Here is a 20,236-nt window from a genome sequence, read left to right as displayed (position 1 = left end):
GATGGCTTGTTTTATTTTAATATTTGTCTTAGTTACTTTTCTATTGCTAAGACAAAACATCATGACTAAGGCAACTTATAAAAGAAAGCATTATAATTAGTAGTTTGCTTACAGTTTCAAGGATGGAAGTCCATGATCATCATGGCAGGGAACATGATATCAAGCTGGCAGGCATGGTACTGGAACAGTAGCTGAGAGCTTTACAGTTTGATTCACAAGCATGAGGCAGAGAGTGGGAGGAGAAGTGAATGAACTGGGAGTGGCATGGGTTTTTGAAACTTCAAAACCTACCCCTAGTGTCATACCTTCTCTAGCAATACCACACCTCCTAAACCTTCCCAAACCATTCCACCAACTGCAGAGCAAGCATTAAAAATTTGAGGCTTTGGGGGAAATCTCATTCTAACTACCTACCACACAGTTAAAAAGTCATCTCTCTGCTTCAGTTTCTTGAGCTCATATGTGCCTTGCTTAGTTCATTTTAAGGGCCTTGTTCTCCTGGTGTCCTCCATCTCCTCAGGGCTTACATAGGTCTACTGTGGTTCTCTGCATATACATTACAGCAATTAATTTAGTATTTTTTATGGGACTCCTGACTATGGCAAGAAGTGGGTCTTTGACCGTTGTACCTGCTATTGGGACTCTTCCTGTTGAATTGCCATGTCAAATTTCACTATGATAGTTTTTGCTTCGTCTTATTATATTTTATTTTGTCCGTCTTATTATATTTTATTTTGTCATGTTTGGTTGTTATCTTTTAGAAGCCTGCTCTTTTCTAATGAGAGACAGAACTCTAGAGTTTGGATCTGGAGGGGAAGGAAGGTTGGAGGAACTGGGAAGAGTAAAAGGAGGAAAAACTATAATCAGCATATTGCATGAGAAAAGAATCTATTTTCAATAAATGAAAAAAGTCATCTCTCTGTGGTATATAACTAAGATAATTGAAACATTCATACAAAAATTTGTACATGGGCATTCATAACATCATTATTTATAATATCAAAAACTGGAAACAGAGCAGGGATACAGCTCAGTGAGAACACTTGCTTATCATGCCAGAAGCACTGAGTTCTAGTCCCCACACTGTTAAAAAAAAATTGGAATCAGACAAAATCACTGGCCCCTGTGGAGTGGACAAACAAAACGTGCTTTATCCAGTCCAATAAATTATTCAGCCATAAAAAGGATGAAACTTTGAAGACATGATACTGAATAAATAGTCACAAAAATACAGAAAGTATGAACCCATTTATTAAGATACCCAGAGCAGGCAAATCTGTAGAGAGAAAATAGATTATTGTCAAGGGCTGGGTGAGGAGAATAACTGCTTAAATGCTTAATGAGTGCCAGATTTCTTTTTGGGTCATTTGAAAGTGATATAGTAGAAAGCACCAAATTTCATGTTTTAAAAACTTATTCTACTTTACCTGTATGAACTTTTTTTGTGTGTGCATGTACATCTCTGTATCATGTGCATTCCTTGTGCCCAAGGAGGCCAAAAGAGGGTGTCAGATCCCCTGGAACTGAACAGATGGTTGTGAGTCACCATCAGAGTGCTGGGAATTGAATGCTAGGTCCTTTAGAAGAGCAGCAGGTCCTCTTAACTACGAAACAATCTCTCAGTCCCTGGGTTTCATTCTTTTAATAAATGTCTTCAAAAAAGAACTAGTCTGAGGTACTATAGCCATGTCTTTGGATGAAAAAATATGAGAAGAGTTTTTCGGTAGAGAGACTCATGGGAGCCCTGAGTGGAGGAAGAGCCCTCTGAGGACTAGTGACTGAATTAATTCCACAAGTCTTTGGGCAAGCTAGAATCCTGTAATCCCATACTGAGATACTGTGCTCACAGGTTTGGCTAATAGCCACAGCTCTCCAACTGGCCTCCCACAAACAAATCTCCACACAACAGAGGGATTCTTTGAAAAGTATTAGTTTTGTCAAATATGCTTCCTTGACTCAGTGTTCAGAGTTGGCCCCTTAGAGTAAAAGCTCACTGACAGATGCCTTCCCTACCACCCAAAGGAGGCTTTTAATTCTAGAGAAAATGATGTAAGAAGGAGTGCTTTCATACAAGCAGAAGGGAATAGTTAAATAATTGAAACGGGAAAGTAGCTGGTGCTTAGTGATTGTTGCAGTTAGCAGGGTAATGGTTCTCCTCCTCAGCCAGGATGACCACATACAAATTTCTGTAACCTGGAGTCTGTTACCTTGCATGGTTAAAGGATCGTTCAAACAAACTTAATTTATAAGTCTTGAAATGAGATTACCTGAATTATCCAGGCATGCCAGTGACATCACTAGGGGATGATCAGTCTGCAAAGGCATGCAATGATAGGAGCAGAAGGCAGAGTGATGCACGTTGAGGATAAAAGACCATAAGCCAAGGGATTCAGGTAGCCTTCAAAACCTGGAAAAGGCAAGAAAACAGACTTTTCTTCAGAGGAGCCCCCAGGAAGACTGTATGTGACTTGCTGGTGTCTGGATTTTAGCTCACTTCAGACTTGTGGCTTCCAGAACCATGAGATCACAGTATGACTAGTGTTTGCTCCAGTGCTTTTGTGTCTATGTGGATTTCTGCATTATTTTAATGAATATACTAGTTAGGCATCTGAATCCTGTGTGTTTGGAGATAAGCATACTTTACTTAGTTGCTGAGCTGGCCTTAATGATGAGTTGCCTATTATTGAGTCCGTCTTGGTTCCTTTCTCAAGGGACACAGTTGAGCTGAAAAGAGGCTTAGGAAGTTGACAGAATTCTACAATTCTACTTTAAGCCAAAACAAACAGATCTCCTTTTTTTGAGACAGATTCTTGTGTACCTCAGAGTATCCTCAATCTCACTATATAACCAAAGATGACCTAGCCAACTCCTAAAGGATGTTTCCACCTCTGAAGGGCTGAGATTATAGATGTGCACTAACATCCAAACAACTAACACAGATGTATGCTATGTTATGGTTCAAACCCAGATGTTTGTGCAAGCTAGACAAGCATTCTACCAACTGAGCTACATCTACAGCCCAAGGAAACTTTCTTTGGTCTCTTTTCCCTTCCTCCCCAAACAACTGATTAAGCATGATCCACAATCCAGATCCACCATTTTTTTGTGGATTTTTTTCTTGCCTTGTACTTTTAAAACATGTATATACTTAGCTTCACCATACAATCCAAGGGTTTGTGTTCTATATTGAAAACCAAGTACAAAGTGGTAACAAGGGGAAAGGCTAGGTGCATTTATTTGATTTGTTTCCTTTACAAAACTGACTGATTTAGATGGCAAAGTCAAGCAGACATGGACCTGGTACTATTTGCTGAAACTGCTGTGTAGCCCAAGACAGAAATCTCCTGTTTTCTGTAGAAGTACAACCCATGGTATCTTCCTCTTTCTAAGTATTTGTATTATGAGAGCAGCCAGCATGACAGCTGGCTGGATGACACACCAGTCTCAGGAGGAGGTTAAAGTGGAGCATGTATTTTACCCAAGGACTGGCTCATTCTGTCATTAATCATGGTCCTCAGACTGCTTTGATCACTTTGTAAAATGCCACACCAGCACCCAAGGCTGTAAGGTCTTCACCCTCTCAATATGTACACAAATATTGAATTTGAGTGGGTGCAACAGAAGCCCCAGTCTGTCAGTGAATGTCCTGGCAAGGGGATTTGAGCAAGCTACTTCCTGGCAGTATGATAACTATGAATAATAAGTTCAAGGACAAAAGCTGAAGTTTGAGAAAAGAACTGAAGAACTGGGGGTTATGGTAAAGATATATCTTTTTTCTGTGTGTGTGCTAGCAGGTAGTGACCCTTAACACAGTATCTGAGAGATAAACACAGACCATAGGGATAGATTTGAATAGTTCTGGACTCAACACACACAAACACAAAGTTTCTAAAACCTCAACTCTTCCTATGATTGAACTTCTTCAAAAGCTCATGCCAGAGGCTTAGAGGATGGGTTAGTACAAAAGTCTCTCAAATCCTCCTGCTTCAGCCCATTGAGTGTAATGGATAGCCTACATAAGCTTACTCTATCTGACCATTCTCTCTTCTCCAGCCCCTTTTCCTTCTTTTCCCTTTCTTTCTTTGCGATAGAGTCTCACTCTGGAGGTAACACTGGTCTGCTATTTACTATGTACCTTAAGTTGCCCTTCAACTTGTGCCAGTCCTCTTGCTTCCGACTCCTGAGTGCTGGGGTTGTGGGCATGTTCTAAGTGTGCTACCCCAGAAACACAAAGGAAAGCATTTGTGTCTTTCCACATTGTTAGAATTTACTGACCAATAATAAAGTCACAACATATGGCAGTTTCATTCCAGAGTTTGCCAGATTCTCCTATTTTCCTTCATATGCCTGGCTGAGGCAAATTAAATTGAGTTCTTTTATTTCAATCTTAATTTCTAATATTAAGTTTCAAACCACACATTATACAGTAAAGATCTCTCTGTCTCTCTGTCTCTCTGTCTCTGTCTCTCTGTCTCTGTTTCTCTCTGTCTCTCTGTCTCTCTGTCTCTCTCTCTCTCTCTCTCTACACACACACACACACACACACACACACACACACACACACACTGACTGTAAAGGATCAAAGAGACAGAGTTTCAGAGGCCTGAGCAACTATAGCTTGGAAACTGACATGCAAAGTAGTCTTTGTGGGGATGGGAAAATGAACTAACTAGAGCTTTTTGGACAGGCACTGGGGCTCCTGGCTGCTGCCCAAAGGTGTGGGTTCTGCATCAGTGGTTCAGCTGAAGTTCATGAGAGCACAGGATGAATGGGCATCAGATCCACAGCAGAACCAGATTGGGAAACAGGAGGGTAATGGGCAGGCAGCAGATCAAGAAGTCTATATCAACTGAGCTGAGCTGAAGCCTCTGACACAATCAGGAATTCTCTGCATGCAGGTTCCTGGACACCTATATCAGGTGGTCAGTGGGACTGTTGCCATCAGATTACTAGGTGTCTACCTCTTCATGGGTGCAGGTGAGGAATTTATACTCTATGCTTGGTGTAGTTTCTCTGATAAGTTCTCAAGCATGGTTTCTCTGATATGATTTTGCTATGTCCATGTATCTCTATAGTTGTAATGAACCCTGATAAATTTATGGGGTTACATCTCATTCTACTCCCATTAATAAGTCATTTATTAGCCTATACTGTGTGGGTGGTACTAGACAGATGGTGTCCATGACCTGCCCACTCTGGCACACAGTTAACCTCCATCCTCATAATGGAGTCTCATAGGACAGAGCACAACCTGAAAAACTACTGTGGAGTAACTTAGAGTGGGCACAGCCTGATGTCAACATGGCAGGAGCCACCATACCTGGTTAACCTTACTGTCTTTAATCATTTCATTTCCCCCCTTTGTCTTCCTTTCTAATTTTTTTCTTGAGTTAAGAACTCACTCCATAGCCCAGGATGCCCTGAAACTTACTGTATACCTCTGATTGGGCTCAAATTCATGGCAATCTTCATGCCTTAGCATCCCAGGTGCTGAAATTAAAGGTGTGACTCACCATATCTGGATCTTTAGCCATTTTCAAGTGGATAGTAAGTGCCTTTTAATGGATCCATACTAGAATTTTGTACTCTGTTGGCACTGATAAGGTAAGCTGTGTGAAGCCATCTAGAGCTAAAAGGTGGTATTTCAAAAGCCCAAGATATAAGCTATCTTTGTCTTATCTAGATCATTATCTTCAGAGGACAGAAATGTATGGACCAATAGTATTTAACATGACTTTCTCCTAGCCAAGTAATGGAAAAATAGATATAAGTGGATAGCAATCAAGAGCAATTAAAAAAAGTTTTCATTTTCTTTTATCTATCCCCCCCCACTTTATCCCATGTTAAGTTCTATAGTCACATCTAGGAGGATGCCTTTTAGTGCCAGAATATTTCCTCATATGAGTGAGGTGGGGTTGTTTTGTTCTTTGAGATAAAGTCTTGTGATATAGTTGAACTAGTATTTTCTGTGTAGACCAACACAGCCTTGAACTCTTGGCATCCTGCCTCAGCCTCTTGAGTGCTGGCATTATAGGCACACACAATCATAGCCTACTTCATGGGTTTCCCAATCCTTTCTCACTCCCCACTGTAGCACCTCAATTTCCACAGGACCACATTAGCAGTGTGTATTTAGATAACAGTTAAGGTAAAGACATTGTCTTAGCAATGACCACATGACCACAGCAATTCTTAATAAAGAAAGCATTTGACATTTAACTCAAGTAACTCACAGTTTCAGATGTTCAGTTCATTATCATGGTGGGGAGCATGGTGGGGAGCAGGCAGATGTGGTACTGTAGCTGAGAGTCCTACATCTTGCAGGCAACATGAAGTCAACTGACATACTGGGTGGTATCTTGAGCATAGGAAACCTCAAAGCCCACAGTGACATGTTTCCTCCAAAAAGGCCACACCCACTCCAAGAAAGCCACACCTCCTAATAGTGCCACTCCCTATCAGATTATTGGGGCCAATTACATTCAAACTACCACAAGCATATAGACAGTAAGGTCTTTATCTTAAACATTGCATTGCCACTACAGCTTATAGTTTTCCCCCAGAAATCTTATATAATGTAAATGTGCTCTGAGTCATATAAAATGCTGTTAAAATAGCATCAACACCTTACTCAGCATTCTTTGGAAAGATCATATGTCCCCTCACACTCTGGGGCTGTCCTGTTTTCTAAGAGTGACTGTGAAAGCTCAGTAAGTTCTGAAATGTGTAGCTGGAAGTTTCTCTGGTCCCACCCGGCCCACAGTCCCAGAGCTGCTTATAAAATAATCACTCAGAGGCTTAATATTAATTGCAAATTCTATGGACTATTGGCTCAGGCTTCTTGCTACCTAGCTCTTACAACTTAACTCAACCCATAACTATTAATCTATTTATTACCATGTGTTCCATGGCTTTACCTGCATGCCATTACATGTTGCTCCTTGGATGGCAGTTTGGTGTCTCCCCTTACTCTGTCCTTTCACTATCTCTTTTGGATTTTCCTACCTGGCTCCATCCTGCCCTGTCATGGGTCAATGCAGCTTTATTTATTAGCCAATGGGAGCCACATATATTCACAGCATACAGAAAGACCTCCCACAGCAATATTTTTATCTTTTTGTGTGGTGTGTGTGTTTAGGTGCATGAGTATGTATGTTCGTTTGTATACGTTGCCTTCCACCTTGTTTGAAGTAGGATTTTCTTTTGTTCACCTTGCTGTATACTATGCTATTCTTTGAACTACCAGGAATTCTTCTTCCTCTGCCTCCCATCTCACCGGGGAACACTAGGATTTACACACTCACATTACCATGTATGGTTTTGCATGGGTTCTGAAGGTGAGAACTGAGGTTTTATGCTGGGTGAACACTTTGTCCACTTAACCATTCCCCAGTTCTTTTTGGTTTTAGATGTTAGTTTTATTGATATGAATGTCTGTGTGTCTGTGTGTGTATGTGATAGACATGTGGGTGTCTGATGATATCAAATCCTTTGGATCTGGAATTAGAGACAGTTGTGAATTGCTTGCTATGAGTGCTGGGAACTGAACTCAGGTCCACTGGAAGAGCAGCAAGTGTTCTTAACCACTGAGCCATATCTCCAGCCTTCCTTAATTCTTATATCCACATTTGTATGCAATTAGTATCTAGATCACTTTTAACATGTTGTAGAATTAAAACCCTTTTCATGTTAAGCATCCTCCTTTATTTTTTACCTTAGTCCCTGGTAAGTAACTCCTATTCTATTTTCTGTATTTAAAAATATCATTACTCCCGGGACCTTGAGTAAGTTCTATCATGAAGTATGTGTATTTTATGTCAGGCTTAATTCATTTAGCATACTTTTAAAAGGCTCATCCATGTTATAATCATTTATTTATTTATTTATTTATTTATTCATTTATTTATTTTGGTTTGTCGAGACAGGGTTTTTCTGTGTAGCTTTGAGCCTTTCCTGGAACTCATTTGGTAGCCCAGGCTGGCCTCAAACTCACAACGATCTGCCTGCCTCTGCCTCCCGAGTACTGGGATTAAAGGCATGCACCACCACTGCCGGCTAGGGGTGATTTATTTATTTATAGCTAGAGTTTGAAACATGGATCTCATAGCTGCTCATAAGCATCTCTACCACTGACTTAAACCTGCAACCTTCTTGTTGTCATTTTATTTCTAATTTTTTCTTATATTTTATAAAATTTGCACAGCTAGCATGTACAACTTGAAAATAGTCTTAAAATGCACATGAAACATTGATAGGGCCACATCAGGTCACATGGCTTTGAAGACTATATTTAGGCTTGGGGATTTATAACCAATGTAATGAAAATGTCTTTGAGCTTCTGAGTGGGGAAGGTGATGTTTCAGAATGTATTTAGAAAGGAAGAAGTGTGTCTATCTACCTGTGGTCTGGAGAATGTCTGGGAGCCTACTTTCTACAACAAAGTCCTAGGAAGTGGCATAGTGGCTCAAGGGAAAGATGCTTCCTGCCTGAACTAGATTCAGAGAAGCAGGTGATCCTTAGGCATGCTATGTAAATAAGTTTATAGTTCTTGGTGATGGCTTGACTTTAGAGCATGAGAGATATCCAAGGTGGTTTGAAGGATTTGGACTTAGATAATAGATAATGTGGGCAGCTGATATGAAACTGATATGGAACCCAGGTCTGGCATTTGACTATGAGACATTGGGGACTGACTGGAAGAGGAAAGAGTAGAGCCTAGACAGCCATTTAATAAATTTGGTCATGAAGAGGAGGAAGATATAACAGCAGGACTGAAATGGAGGAGTGAAGCCAAAAGAGGGTTTTCTAGTTGAAAAGTGAAATATGTTAAAAATAGATGGGATACTTCCCAAATCCATCTGCAGGTTCCACTCAAGCCTAATTGAAATTGCAGCAGTCTTCTTTTGTAGAAATGGGCAGGATGCTCTTAAAATTCACTTGGAAACTCAAGGAACCCAAAATAGCTATGCATACTTGCCAAACAAGAGAGAAGTGAGTGGATTCCATGTTCTCAGTTTCAAAACTTACTGTAACATTAATGAAGACAGAATCTCCTCAGGTAGCAGCAGAATGTGTAAGATTAGGATTCTGGAGAAAGGGATGGACAGGCTGGACCACTGTCATTGCCTTTCTGCCTCTGCAGTGTTTGGCCAGGTGCAAAGATGAAAATCTTGTTTGGGTGTGGCAAATGTAGACTAAGTTTCTTCATGCAGGCCTGCTTCTGAACACAGAAGGGATGCCAGCGGTTAACATTGGAACTCATGGAATGATTGCTTTGCTTTTTCTTGCCTCTGAAGCTGTGGGGGTTCTATTGGGCTTTCTGTCTGTGTGGACTGCATTCGGTTCTGTCCAGGCTGGCTCAGGGGGCACCATAATGTAACCCAGGCTTTGTGTAAGCACATTCATCATTCATACTGCTTAATGAGCTGTCTTTTTTTTTTTTTTTTTTTTTGGTTTTTCGAGACAGAATTTCTCTTTGTAGCATTGCACCTTTCCTGGAACTCACTTTGTAGCCCAGGCTGGCCTCGAACTCGCAGAGATCCGCCTGGCTCTGCCTCCTGAGTGCTATGATTAAAGGAGTGTGCCACCACTGCCCGGCCAATGAGCTGTGTTACAGTGAGAGTCTCCTGCTACTAGCTTGAGTCACAATGAAGAAAAACAACCTTATTTATTTATTTATTTATTTATTTATTTATTTATTTATTTATTTATTTATTAGTATGTGGGACAATGTTAGTAGAGGGACAATGCGCATGCATGTGAAATTCCCATGTTTGCGAAGGCCAGTGGTCAGCCTTGGCTTTCATTCCTCTGGAAACATCCACACTGCTCTTTTTAGCCAGCATCTCTAGCTGGCCTGAAATTCACCCAAGTAGACTAGACAGATTGGACACTGAACCCCAGAAATGTCCCCATCCCATGATTCTTGCTACTGACTGAGCCATCTTTCCAGCTTCAGCCTGGACTTAGTGATTTCTGAAGTTTCTGTTTTCTCTGCCAGACTCTGATTTGGAAATTTTCATTTAAGAAGCACAGACCAGATGCAACTTCCCACGCCTCCTAAGAAATTACACAGAAAGCCACTGCTGTTTATGCCAGCTGTGGGTGAAGGAAATGCCACATGCATTGTTATTAGTTTAGAGGCTATGGTTTAGGAGAGTTTGAAGATGGCCTTGTCTGAAAAGCTGGCATTCTTGTGCATTTATTTCCCAAACTTATGTCAGAACAGCAGAATCTAAATGTTCATCAGGCAGGAATGAGTTTAGATGAGAACATGGTTTTGTTGTCTCTGAATATACTAGGCTTGAAAATTGGAGCACAACTCTCCTATAAGTTATTTACTCACATATTTCTATGGGCCTTCTATTTATTAGTCAGTTTAGTTGACTCTTCTTAATACCAGATATGATAATAGAGGTAGTTAATATCTCAGATTCCTGTGTGTCAGATAGTTTAATAAATTCTTTATGTACAATGACCTCATATAAGCCCACGGAAGTGGGCCTTCTGTTGTCATATCCATTTTACAGATAAGAAAACTGAGGCCTTGAGCCCTTAAATCTTTTACTTGTATTTTTTTGTGGCTGTGTATGTGTTCATGTATATGTGCATGTATGTGTGAGCATATGTGTGAGTGTGTAGGTCAGAGGCTGGTGTTGGTGTTTTGCTCAGTAGTTCTCTACCTTGTTATTTGAGACATAGTGTCTCACTGAAGGGAGTTTGCTAATTGGATAGACTGGATGGCCAGCAAGCCCCATGGATCTTCCTTTCTTCAGCTCCCAAACTCTGGGATTACAGGTTCATGCTGATGTGCTTGGCTTTTATGCATGCTGAATTCAGGTCTATATGATCCCACAGCTGTCTATGGTGGTGAGTAGGAGAGCTAGATCTGCATCTGGATTGTTTGGCTCCAAAGAAGATCATCAGTACCAATAAGTTCAGGTGTTGCCTCAGAAAAGCCTTGTCTCCATGTCTCAGCAGTGGTTTCACCTTCTGCAAAGAACTTGGGAGTTGGCACTGCAGCCCCAAGAGCAGCATACCTCATGCCATAAGACTGTGACAACACCTAAAATGTCCTGACATCTCATGGCACAGCCTGTTTGTGCTTATAGTTTTATTTCCATCATTGTATTCCACCTTTTGTAGAGGGACACTATCGTTTGACATCTAGGGAACAGGTGTGGAATCAGGTGGTTTCTTGTGCACACCTCATGTTTTCTAGCTCTGGGGCCATTTCTACTTCTGCTACCTAGTTATTATTTTTTAATTTGTTTATTGTATGTGTAAGGATGTTTTGCCTTATACCACATTCATGTCTGGTGCCTGTGGAGGCCAGAAGAGGACCTTGCAACTGGAGTTACAGACTGCTGTGAGCCATCATGTGGGTTCTGAGAATCGAACCTGGGTCATCTGCAAGAGTAGCTCTTAGCTACTGATCCTTCTCTTCAGTCCCCATGCTGCCTAATTACTAACCACTGTGGCCAGTGGGCTCTCACTTGGAAGAAAGGGACTATGGTCTCTGAGGCCCTGGGATAGTAGACGGCTACCCCTGCAGTCTTTGTTGAGATGTAAATTATAAAGCATAAACTCCATCATTTCAATACCTCTACTTCAGTGTTTTCAATAGACTCACTATGCAGTGCAGTCATCCATCTGCCGCCCTAAAATGAAGCTTCGTGCCAGTTTGCAGTCAGGTCCTTCACCTTCAGCCCCAGGCACTCACTCCACTTGACTTTTGCTCTCAGTCTGATTTCTATGCAGGAGGTTCTCTTTGAGGACATTCAATGCACATTTGTGATTTTTCTTGGTGAATGAATATCCATTGTAGACATTTTATTTTCTGTGTAGAAACAAAGAATGAGACTCTCCTTTTGATTACATGCTCATCAGTGAAGTGACTTTTACAATTTGTACAAATCCTTCCCTGACACTGGAAATCAAACAGCTTGCTATATAGGACACTTAGATGCTTCCTAGAAATATACAAAAAGACTTTCAGCCCTGGTGACTGCAACTGAAGGATTCCATGTTTACCAGTGCTCCTCTTCCCTAGCAGGAAGTGGAGCAGGGAGTGCTCTGTGCATACTTGAAATCATCTGGCATCTCCAATCCTCAGTGGCCACTGCAGTTGGACTATCAGGTGCTTACTCCTGGCTTCTAGTGAACCTCTGTCTTCCTGTCATTATTGTCCTCTCTGAGAATGCTTTGAATTTATTCATGAAACTAGTTGGAGCCCAGGTGGCAATGGTGAAATGCATTTAGTAATCAGAATAAGAGGCAAGCTATTTTCACATTCCTTTGCTACGCTGCAGTGCCTAACTAACCCAGAGGCTATTAATTGCTCAGTGTGCTTTGAGGTGGAGAAACATACGTTTATGAAGACAATGTGTTCAGATCTGGATTGAGTAACATGAGTTAAAATGCTGCAAAAATTTCAAGTAGATTGGATACTAGCATTCTTGGTTTGTTCTTGCCTTCTGCAACACGGGGTCTGGAGAAGATACTTACTTGTTTGCACCAGAAACATTTGGAAATTTAATCATACATGCTAGTAGGTTTGTCTTATGGATTTCCCACAAGCAGTTTTTCGCAAATGTTTCCATAAAATGCAAAGAAGTGTGAAATGACCTACAGCCTTTCCTTTTTTTATTAAATTTTTTAAATTCATTTTACATACCAATCACAGAACCCCCTCTACCTTCCTTCCCCCTCCAGTCTCCCTCCCTGAGCCCACTCCCCATTCCTTCCTACAAGAAGGTAAGGCCTCCCATGGGGAATCAGCAGAGTCTGGTACAGTCAGTAGAGGCAGGTCCAAGGCCCCGCCTCTGCCTCAACTGCCTTTCCTTTTGTTAGTTGTGGCCCCAGTGGCCCTCTGCCCAGGGAGCTGGGGACACAAAGCTTTGCTAGCAGCTGCACAGGTGAAGCCTTATTGTTTGATGGTGAGCATCCATTTTATATGCTTCACTTCAGGTTTAATCAAGTTGGGTCCACGCATTGGGGCCAGGTTTATTCTTTTTTTTTTTTAATTGTGTGTGGGTGTGTGTAGGTATACAAGTATTCATGTGTGTGTGTGCCTGTGAAAATGTATACATGTGTGGAGGTCAGAGGTCAATTTCAGGTGTCATTTCTCAGGAACCACACACCATGTTTTCTGAAACGGGGTCTCTCTGGTGGGGATCTGGGGCTTACCAATTAGGCTACCAGCAGGCCCCAGGGATCCACCTTTTTCTGCCTCCCTAGCATGGAAGTTAAGCATGTACCATGTACCACAATGCCTAGTCTTTTTTGTGGGATCTGTAAAGTTAAACTCAGGTTTTCATGCTTGCATAGCAAATACTTCGTTGACTGAGCCAGCTTCCTGGCTTTCCAAATCTGTTCTTATTCCTTGAGCTCAAATGATCAAGAAGCTATGCCATAGTCAAAATGACTAGCACATGATTTGATCACTGAGGTCTGATTCTGATTCTTCTTATAGTGAGCTTTCCTTGTGCTTTGATTACATCAAGATTGATCAAGTCTCTTCCTTTTTGATATGTAGCTTGGCACCTTTGGAGTTCTGTACACAAAGATACCAGCCCAGATGAGGGGCAAGTGAGTGGCATCATGGCTTTCATGGACACATTTAGGTATAGAGTATGTTGTATGGAACCTCCATTAAGGCAGACAAATGGAAAAGTTGAGATGACACATCTAAGCTTTACCAGACTAAGATGTCTCTGGTATTCTTTCTTATTCACATCTACAGAAAATGGTCATGATTTCAAAATATTATAATGGAAGCAGTTCAGATATTTATTCAGTTAGGATTAATACTGGCTTTTTTTTTCAGAAAACCTAGAAACTGCTTACATTTACAAAACAAAGAGTTAGAATAGAAGTCATCCTTAGAGAGCAAGAAGGATGGCTGTCACTGGCCACTTGAGAGAAGCTATTCTCTGCTGAAGTCCCAACATATTACCTCTGAAATTTTTGGCTTAGAGGTAGCATAGCAGCCTCTGAATTTCTTAACCAACCAGCAGGCAGGAGACACATGTGGTGGTGAATTTGCCTTTGCTGTAAACTTGACAGAGACTGTCACCAAATCATAGCCAGAACTATGCACTGATAATTGGGGAAGGGGAAGACTGGAATTGGAGAAAGCACTCACCTAAACATTTGTTGAATTTTCACTTATTTTATTTTATGTAGTGGATGGCTGCCATGTTGGACAGGGCATGCCTGTAGAATATGCTCATAAGCCCTTACCTGGAAGAAGGTACTCAAGATGAACAAAGTGAAGTTGGCAGAAACATCTGAAGCAGGAGTGATTAATTAATCAAACCCATATGTAAGGCTCCTTAAGGGCCCATCAGTAGTCTCTCTGGGATCACATATTTCCATCATGTCTTTGGCAGGTGCTGTTATACAGCCAGCTCATGACATCACTGGTTAACAAGGTCTTACTTTGCCTTGTTTTACAACCTTCATTTTAAGATGAAGCCTTGGCTTCCCATACCACTCTTGGTAAATCAGGTTGCAGTGGAGGTCAAGATTGTTTTATCCCCAAAGGAAACTGTGCTAGAGGACAGACACTGGCTATCTGGGTGTATTTGGATAGAAACAGTACTTTATTCAGTGGATCCTCTCAAGGACACACACAAGTTCACAGGGAACATTTCCAAAATTCTTCTCTATCAAAGAAGACAGCTGTAGACTCATGTCATCAGCTCATAGCATGGTTTTCCCATTAAAATTCTTAGTGGCTTTCTGCAGTGGATGAGGTAACTTTTCTACTAAATGCTGCAACACTGGCCCCTCAGATTCCAGGCCTCAGGACTTGTGAACTGGGCCTAAGAACAATTAGCTGCTTCCTAAAGTGTTTTGGTGCCAGAGGATGAGCCTATGGGATGCCTGCCAGCATCCCAGAGTTAAGTTAGAACATGGAAGAGCAGTGCTTGTGTGACACCCTTTGCAATGTGTGGTCTATTGTGAGGACATCTGTGCCTGTTTGGGTTTTAGTTGTAGTTGTTTGTTGTTTATGGTGCTGAAGATGGTACCCAGGGATTCATGTGTGTTCCTCAAGGACCTTACTATTGGACTATACTCTTACCCTAATTGTAGGTTTTTAATAAGTCTTAATAGTTCAGGATTGAGCTTGAGGATGACTGTTTCATCCATAGATGGGTTGGGTCTGCTGAGTCCAAAGTCAATAGGGAATTAATAAATACTACAAAGTTGTGTCATATTGCTCTTAACCCCTTACCTAATGACACATGGCCAGATAAGTCAGGAGCTAGCAGAGAAATGGCCAGTTCTACATGTTATTAGCTCAATATGCTATTGTGGACTGTGTACTTTCATTGTTCTTAGGTGGGAAAGTAGCAGAAGTGTATTGAAAGAAGATCTAATGGAATGATAGGTTTGGGAGACACTGATACAGAACTTTGAATTAGCATAAGAAAAATACATAGACATAATTACTTTTTAAAAAAAAAAAAAGAAAGGAGATAGTAATCTTGAAAGGAAATAGTTCCTTCCTCTTGACCCCTGTTCTCAATTTCTTAGACATAATCTCTCTTAGTAGCTTCCCTGTGTGAACTTCTAGAGTGTTTTTATGGTTGTGGATTTAGATATACAGACACAAATGGGAGAACATTTCTCTGTCTCTTGCTGTATTTCAGACTGTATCTCATGTCAGTCAGGCATTCCCCATTCTTTTCTAACACAGCAATTCAGAACTCATTGTGTAGAAGAGCTGCCTTTCACACAGCTGTTCCTCTCTGCTGACCACTATTTTGCCTGCATTTGTTTTTGCTGTTGTAAGCAGAGCAACAATGGATGTCTTTGTATGCCCTTCTTTATGTCCATGTTACAAGTATTTTTCTCTAATATACACTTAGAGGTGGCATTGTTAAGTTGGAAAATGCACATATAAAATATTTAGATGTTGAAATAACTACAGACTTCCAGAAAATTTGAAAGTACAATATTGTAACATGAATTCCTAAATGGTCTTATTAATAAAAATCCTGGAATCAGATATTGGGGTAAATGTTGAAAGATCAGAGAGACAAAGGAACAAGCCACTGCCACTTACCTCTAGGACTCCTCAGCCTAAAAAGCCTCTAGCTGAAAGACCTTTAGCTGCTGTCTCCTCACACCTTATATATCTTTCTCCACCCAGCCTTCCTAGTGCTGGGATTGATGGCTTGTGTGCTTCACAAATACTGGGATTAAAGGTGTGAGATCTCAAGTGCTGAGATTAAAGGTGTGAGATCTCAAATCCTGGGAGACTTTTTATTACTGGCTTACTCTCTTCAGTTGTTTTTGATTTGTTCATATTTCTTATTTTTCTCTCAGTTGATTTTGGAAGGTTACATGTTTCTGTGAATTCAACTATTTCTTCTGTGGGGCTAGAGAAAGGGTCCAGCAGTTAAGAACACTGACTCCTTCTCCAGAGGACCTAGGTTTGAATCCCACCACTCACATGGCAGATCACATTTGTCTATAAGTCCAGAGAATCTGATACCCTCTTTTGGCCTCTGCAGGCACTGCATGAACATAGTGCACAGACATAATGCAAGCAAAAAATCCAATTACATAAATAAAGAAATGTCAGTAATTTATTTAGATTACCAATTTTGTTGATGAATAGCTATCTGCCTGCCTCTGACCTACCTCTGACCCCTAGTGCTAGGACTAAAGATGTACATCACTACGACAGGCTTCACCTGGATTCTTATATCTGCTTTTGTACTGAGCTGCTGTAAGCACCTGAGGTCCAATGAAATACATGAAGAGAACCCAGGCTCATGCAGATATGCAGTAGAAAAAGGAAAGAGAATTTAATGTGGTTTGGGATCAGTTGAGACATTCTTCCCAGACAGGACACCAAAGCCCAAACAGTGGTTGTTTATCCCAGAATAAATGTGTGATGTGTGAACCATATCTGTGATACATCTTTGCTAAGCTCCTTTGAGCCCCATTGGACTCCCCTGTTCTTTAAATGGATCTTCTGCCCATTCATGGTTTCATAACACCATGCACTGGTCACTTGGAAACATTGGTACCCTGACTAATGCACAGTGCCCATACTTCACTATATTATATTTCAAAATCACACTGATTAGTATTGCCACCCACCCCACTGGACAAAAAGCCTTTAGCAAGCCATATGAAGTAGCATATGCTGTAATTCCAGCACTGTGGAGGCAAAGGCAGGGAGATCACACAAAGTTTGAAGCTAATCTAGTCTATATTGTAAATTTCAGGTTAGCCAAGTTTACATAGCAAGATTCCTTGTCAAAAAAAAAAAACCAAAGAATAAAGAAATATTCAAATAAATAAATGATTAGAACAAAAAAAATCAGCTAGCTGTTGAAAAGATGTTCATATCACAGTCACCAGTAAAGGGTTTTGAAAATTCTGTATTTTGGTTTAAATTTCAAATTTTATTATTGACAACAGATACTATCAAGGTGGAGGGGTGGTTCAGTAGTTAAGAGCAGTTGCTGCTTTTTCAGGGGATATGGCTTTGTGAGCATCCACAAGGCAGCTCACAACTGGCTCCAGTTCCAGGGGATACAGCTTCATGGTCACTCAAGTGTTGCATAGATATGCATGCAGGCAGATCACTCAGACATAAAGTAAAAGAATTAAATAGAACAGATACTATCAGGGTTTGTGTTTAGGTGATAGGAAATTCTATTCATTTGTAAAGAAATGTCTGACACATTCAAGTTGGCGTAATAGTTGTTATTTAAATAACATTTTTAGGTGTTACTTGGTTTATGTAATTCAAGGAAAACTATCTTCAGAGAAAAGTGGCTCATACTGCTGAGAATTTGTCTGTGACTTTTTGGGTGTTCTGCAAACCATTTAAACATACTTCTGTGTCAGAGAAAAGGTTTATTTTGTTCATTTATTGTGAGACAGGGTCCCACTATGTAGCCCCAACTGCCCTGGAACATGCCATGTAGATCAGGCTGGCCTTGAAGTCACAGGGTCCGGCTGCCTAAGCACCTAATTGGCATTAAAAGTGTACACCACCACACCCAGGCCATACTTCAATAAAAATTATATTTCTACTTTTTATAGTAATTTTTCAGCACTGCTAAATTTTTCATAGTTTGGAGGTACCAAAGTTTGCATAGTGCTTTCTGTATGGAAGGATGTCTGAGATGTTTCTATTTTGGGACTACTGTGAGTAAAGTTGCTGTGGAGTTTCTTGTGTGGCTGTATGTGTACGTATAAGCTTTCCTTTCTCCAGGAATCATGCCCAACAGTATGATTGCTAGACCAGGTGGTATTTGCATACTTTTTTAAAAATAAGAAGTAGTTGATTCTTCAAGGAAGATTCTATTAGTCTCCATTCCCTCTAGCATTCTGTGAGAGATCCAGTTTCTCTACATCTTAGCCACTATTGGTGAAATTATTAAGGACACTCCACGTAGTTAAAAGGGAGGTTTATTTTGTGGGGTAGCTTACAAATGAAGGAATAGGTTGCAGGGTCTGGGAAAGGTATGGCGCAGTCTGTCAGTGTTCTCTGGAGAACTCTGCTCTGTCTACCTCCAGCATCCAGGGTCCTGGAACCAAGAGAGGCCTCTCCTCTTGATCCTGGGTCTTCAGCGTCCTCTCTCAGCCCTGCCTTGTAGGCGTGACCATTACTGAAGCCTCAATGGGGGTTTTAACTTCCAGGCCAAGGCTGGAATGGCTACCCACTACAAGCCACCTTTGGGTATTTTCACTAGTTGGCATTCTAACCATTTTGGTGGCATTGTAGGTTTAACCTGTGATTCACATGCATATTTGTCCAACATATTTAAGTGGAATGTTTGTTTATGCATTTTCCAGTTTTTAATTCACCTTAACTCATTATTTTATATGATCTAATGAAACATGGGTATTGTTTCAACTTCTTTTGAGCTGGAATTGCTGGCATAAACCACTATCTTTAATCCAAGCACTGAAGAGGCAGAGGAAGGTAGATCTCTGTGAGTTCTAGGATAGTCTGGTCTACATAGTGAATTCCAGGACACAGAAAGATCCTATCTCAAAAATAACTTTTGTCAGGCTTGTTTTTTAATCTTGTACCCAGTTGTTAATCAGTTTGTTGTTTCCTTTGTGCTTTGTGGCTCTCTAAAGGAAGTAATTTTGACTTGATTTATGCATTAAGTGATGGAAATGATGGGCACCAGAAACCAAGTACAGGAGCAAGAGGTAAGTCCTAACTGGCTGAAACTACAGGCTAGCCCTGTAGCTCTCCGGTGGCTCTGTTTCTATAAATGTTAATTTTATTTTATTGTTTTATTTATATTTTGTGGTATTTATTTTTCATGTGTATAGGTATTTTTGCCTGCATGCATGTCTCTGCACTACATGCATGCAGTGCCTATAGAAGCCAGAAGAAGTCATTGGATCTTCTGAAACTGCAGTTACAGATGGTTGTGACCCATCATGTGGCTGCTGGGAATCAAATCCAGGCCCCCTGGAAGAGAAGTCAGTGCTCTTAACCATGGATTCATCTATCCAGCCCTGAGTCTGTTTTATTAATTATAACAGCCCTGTATGCCACAGGAGAACTGTCAAACAGAGGCATTTAAACATTTTGATTTTAATACTCCCTAAATTACTGAGGATCTCACGTGATTTTGTGTGGACTACATCTATTGACATTTATTATGTAGAGCATAAAACCAAAAAGACTTCACTAATCAATTGAAAGTTAACACTAAAGAAGTGCACATGCTGGCTGTGGTGGCCCATAACTTTAATCTCAGCACTGAGGAAGCAGAGGCAGGTGTATCTTTGTGAATTCAAGACCAGCTTGGTCTACATAATGAGTTCCAAGACAGATGAGTTGCATAGTGAGATTCTGTCCCCAAAATGCATATTATCATACTTTGGACTTCCTTACTGTTGAGTTTTAAGAAGTCATTACATATTTTAGACATTAAATCTTACAAATATGGTTCCCTTCTATTCTTTATCTGACCTTTCTGTTCCATTAACAAAGTCTTCTTTGGAGCAAACAGTTCTAGGTTTGACTGATTAGGCTTCTGCTGCCAGGTCTGAGAGCTAGAAACTCTTTGTATATTCACAGATCCCATAGATTTTCCTATCTTTTTTCTTTAAAATTTTTTTTTTATTTCCTGTGAACCTCAAATTGTTTCAGATTGCTCATTTGTGCACAAGGCTATCTTTCTATTGAATTGCTTTAGAAACTTTTTAAAAAATTAATTGAAATATAACTCATTTT

At 40.6% G+C, this 20,236-nt stretch overlaps 1 protein-coding gene across 5 annotated transcripts in view; it reads left to right on the top strand.

The window, feature by feature from the left end:
* Positions 1-20,236, top strand: part of Cd99l2 (CD99 molecule like 2) — an 85,636-nt gene that overhangs the window by 37,811 nt on the left and 27,589 nt on the right. For 4 of the 5 annotated variants that reach the window (XM_036174263.1, XM_036174262.1, XM_036174259.1 and 1 more), the window contains exon 2: positions 19,123-19,197. The exons of the other annotated variant lie outside the window; for it this stretch is intronic. In XM_036174263.1, coding sequence (XP_036030156.1) covers positions 19,123-19,197 — 75 coding nt within the window. The remainder of the gene's footprint in view (positions 1-19,122; positions 19,198-20,236) is intronic. 5 annotated transcript variants of the gene reach the window in all.

The sequence above is a fragment of the Onychomys torridus genome, chromosome X (genome assembly GCF_903995425.1).
Source record: "Onychomys torridus chromosome X, mOncTor1.1, whole genome shotgun sequence".
NCBI lineage: Eukaryota > Metazoa > Chordata > Mammalia > Rodentia > Cricetidae > Onychomys > Onychomys torridus.
The sequence above is the reverse complement of the archived record's forward strand: the minus strand, read 5'-3'. Positions and strand labels throughout refer to the sequence as shown.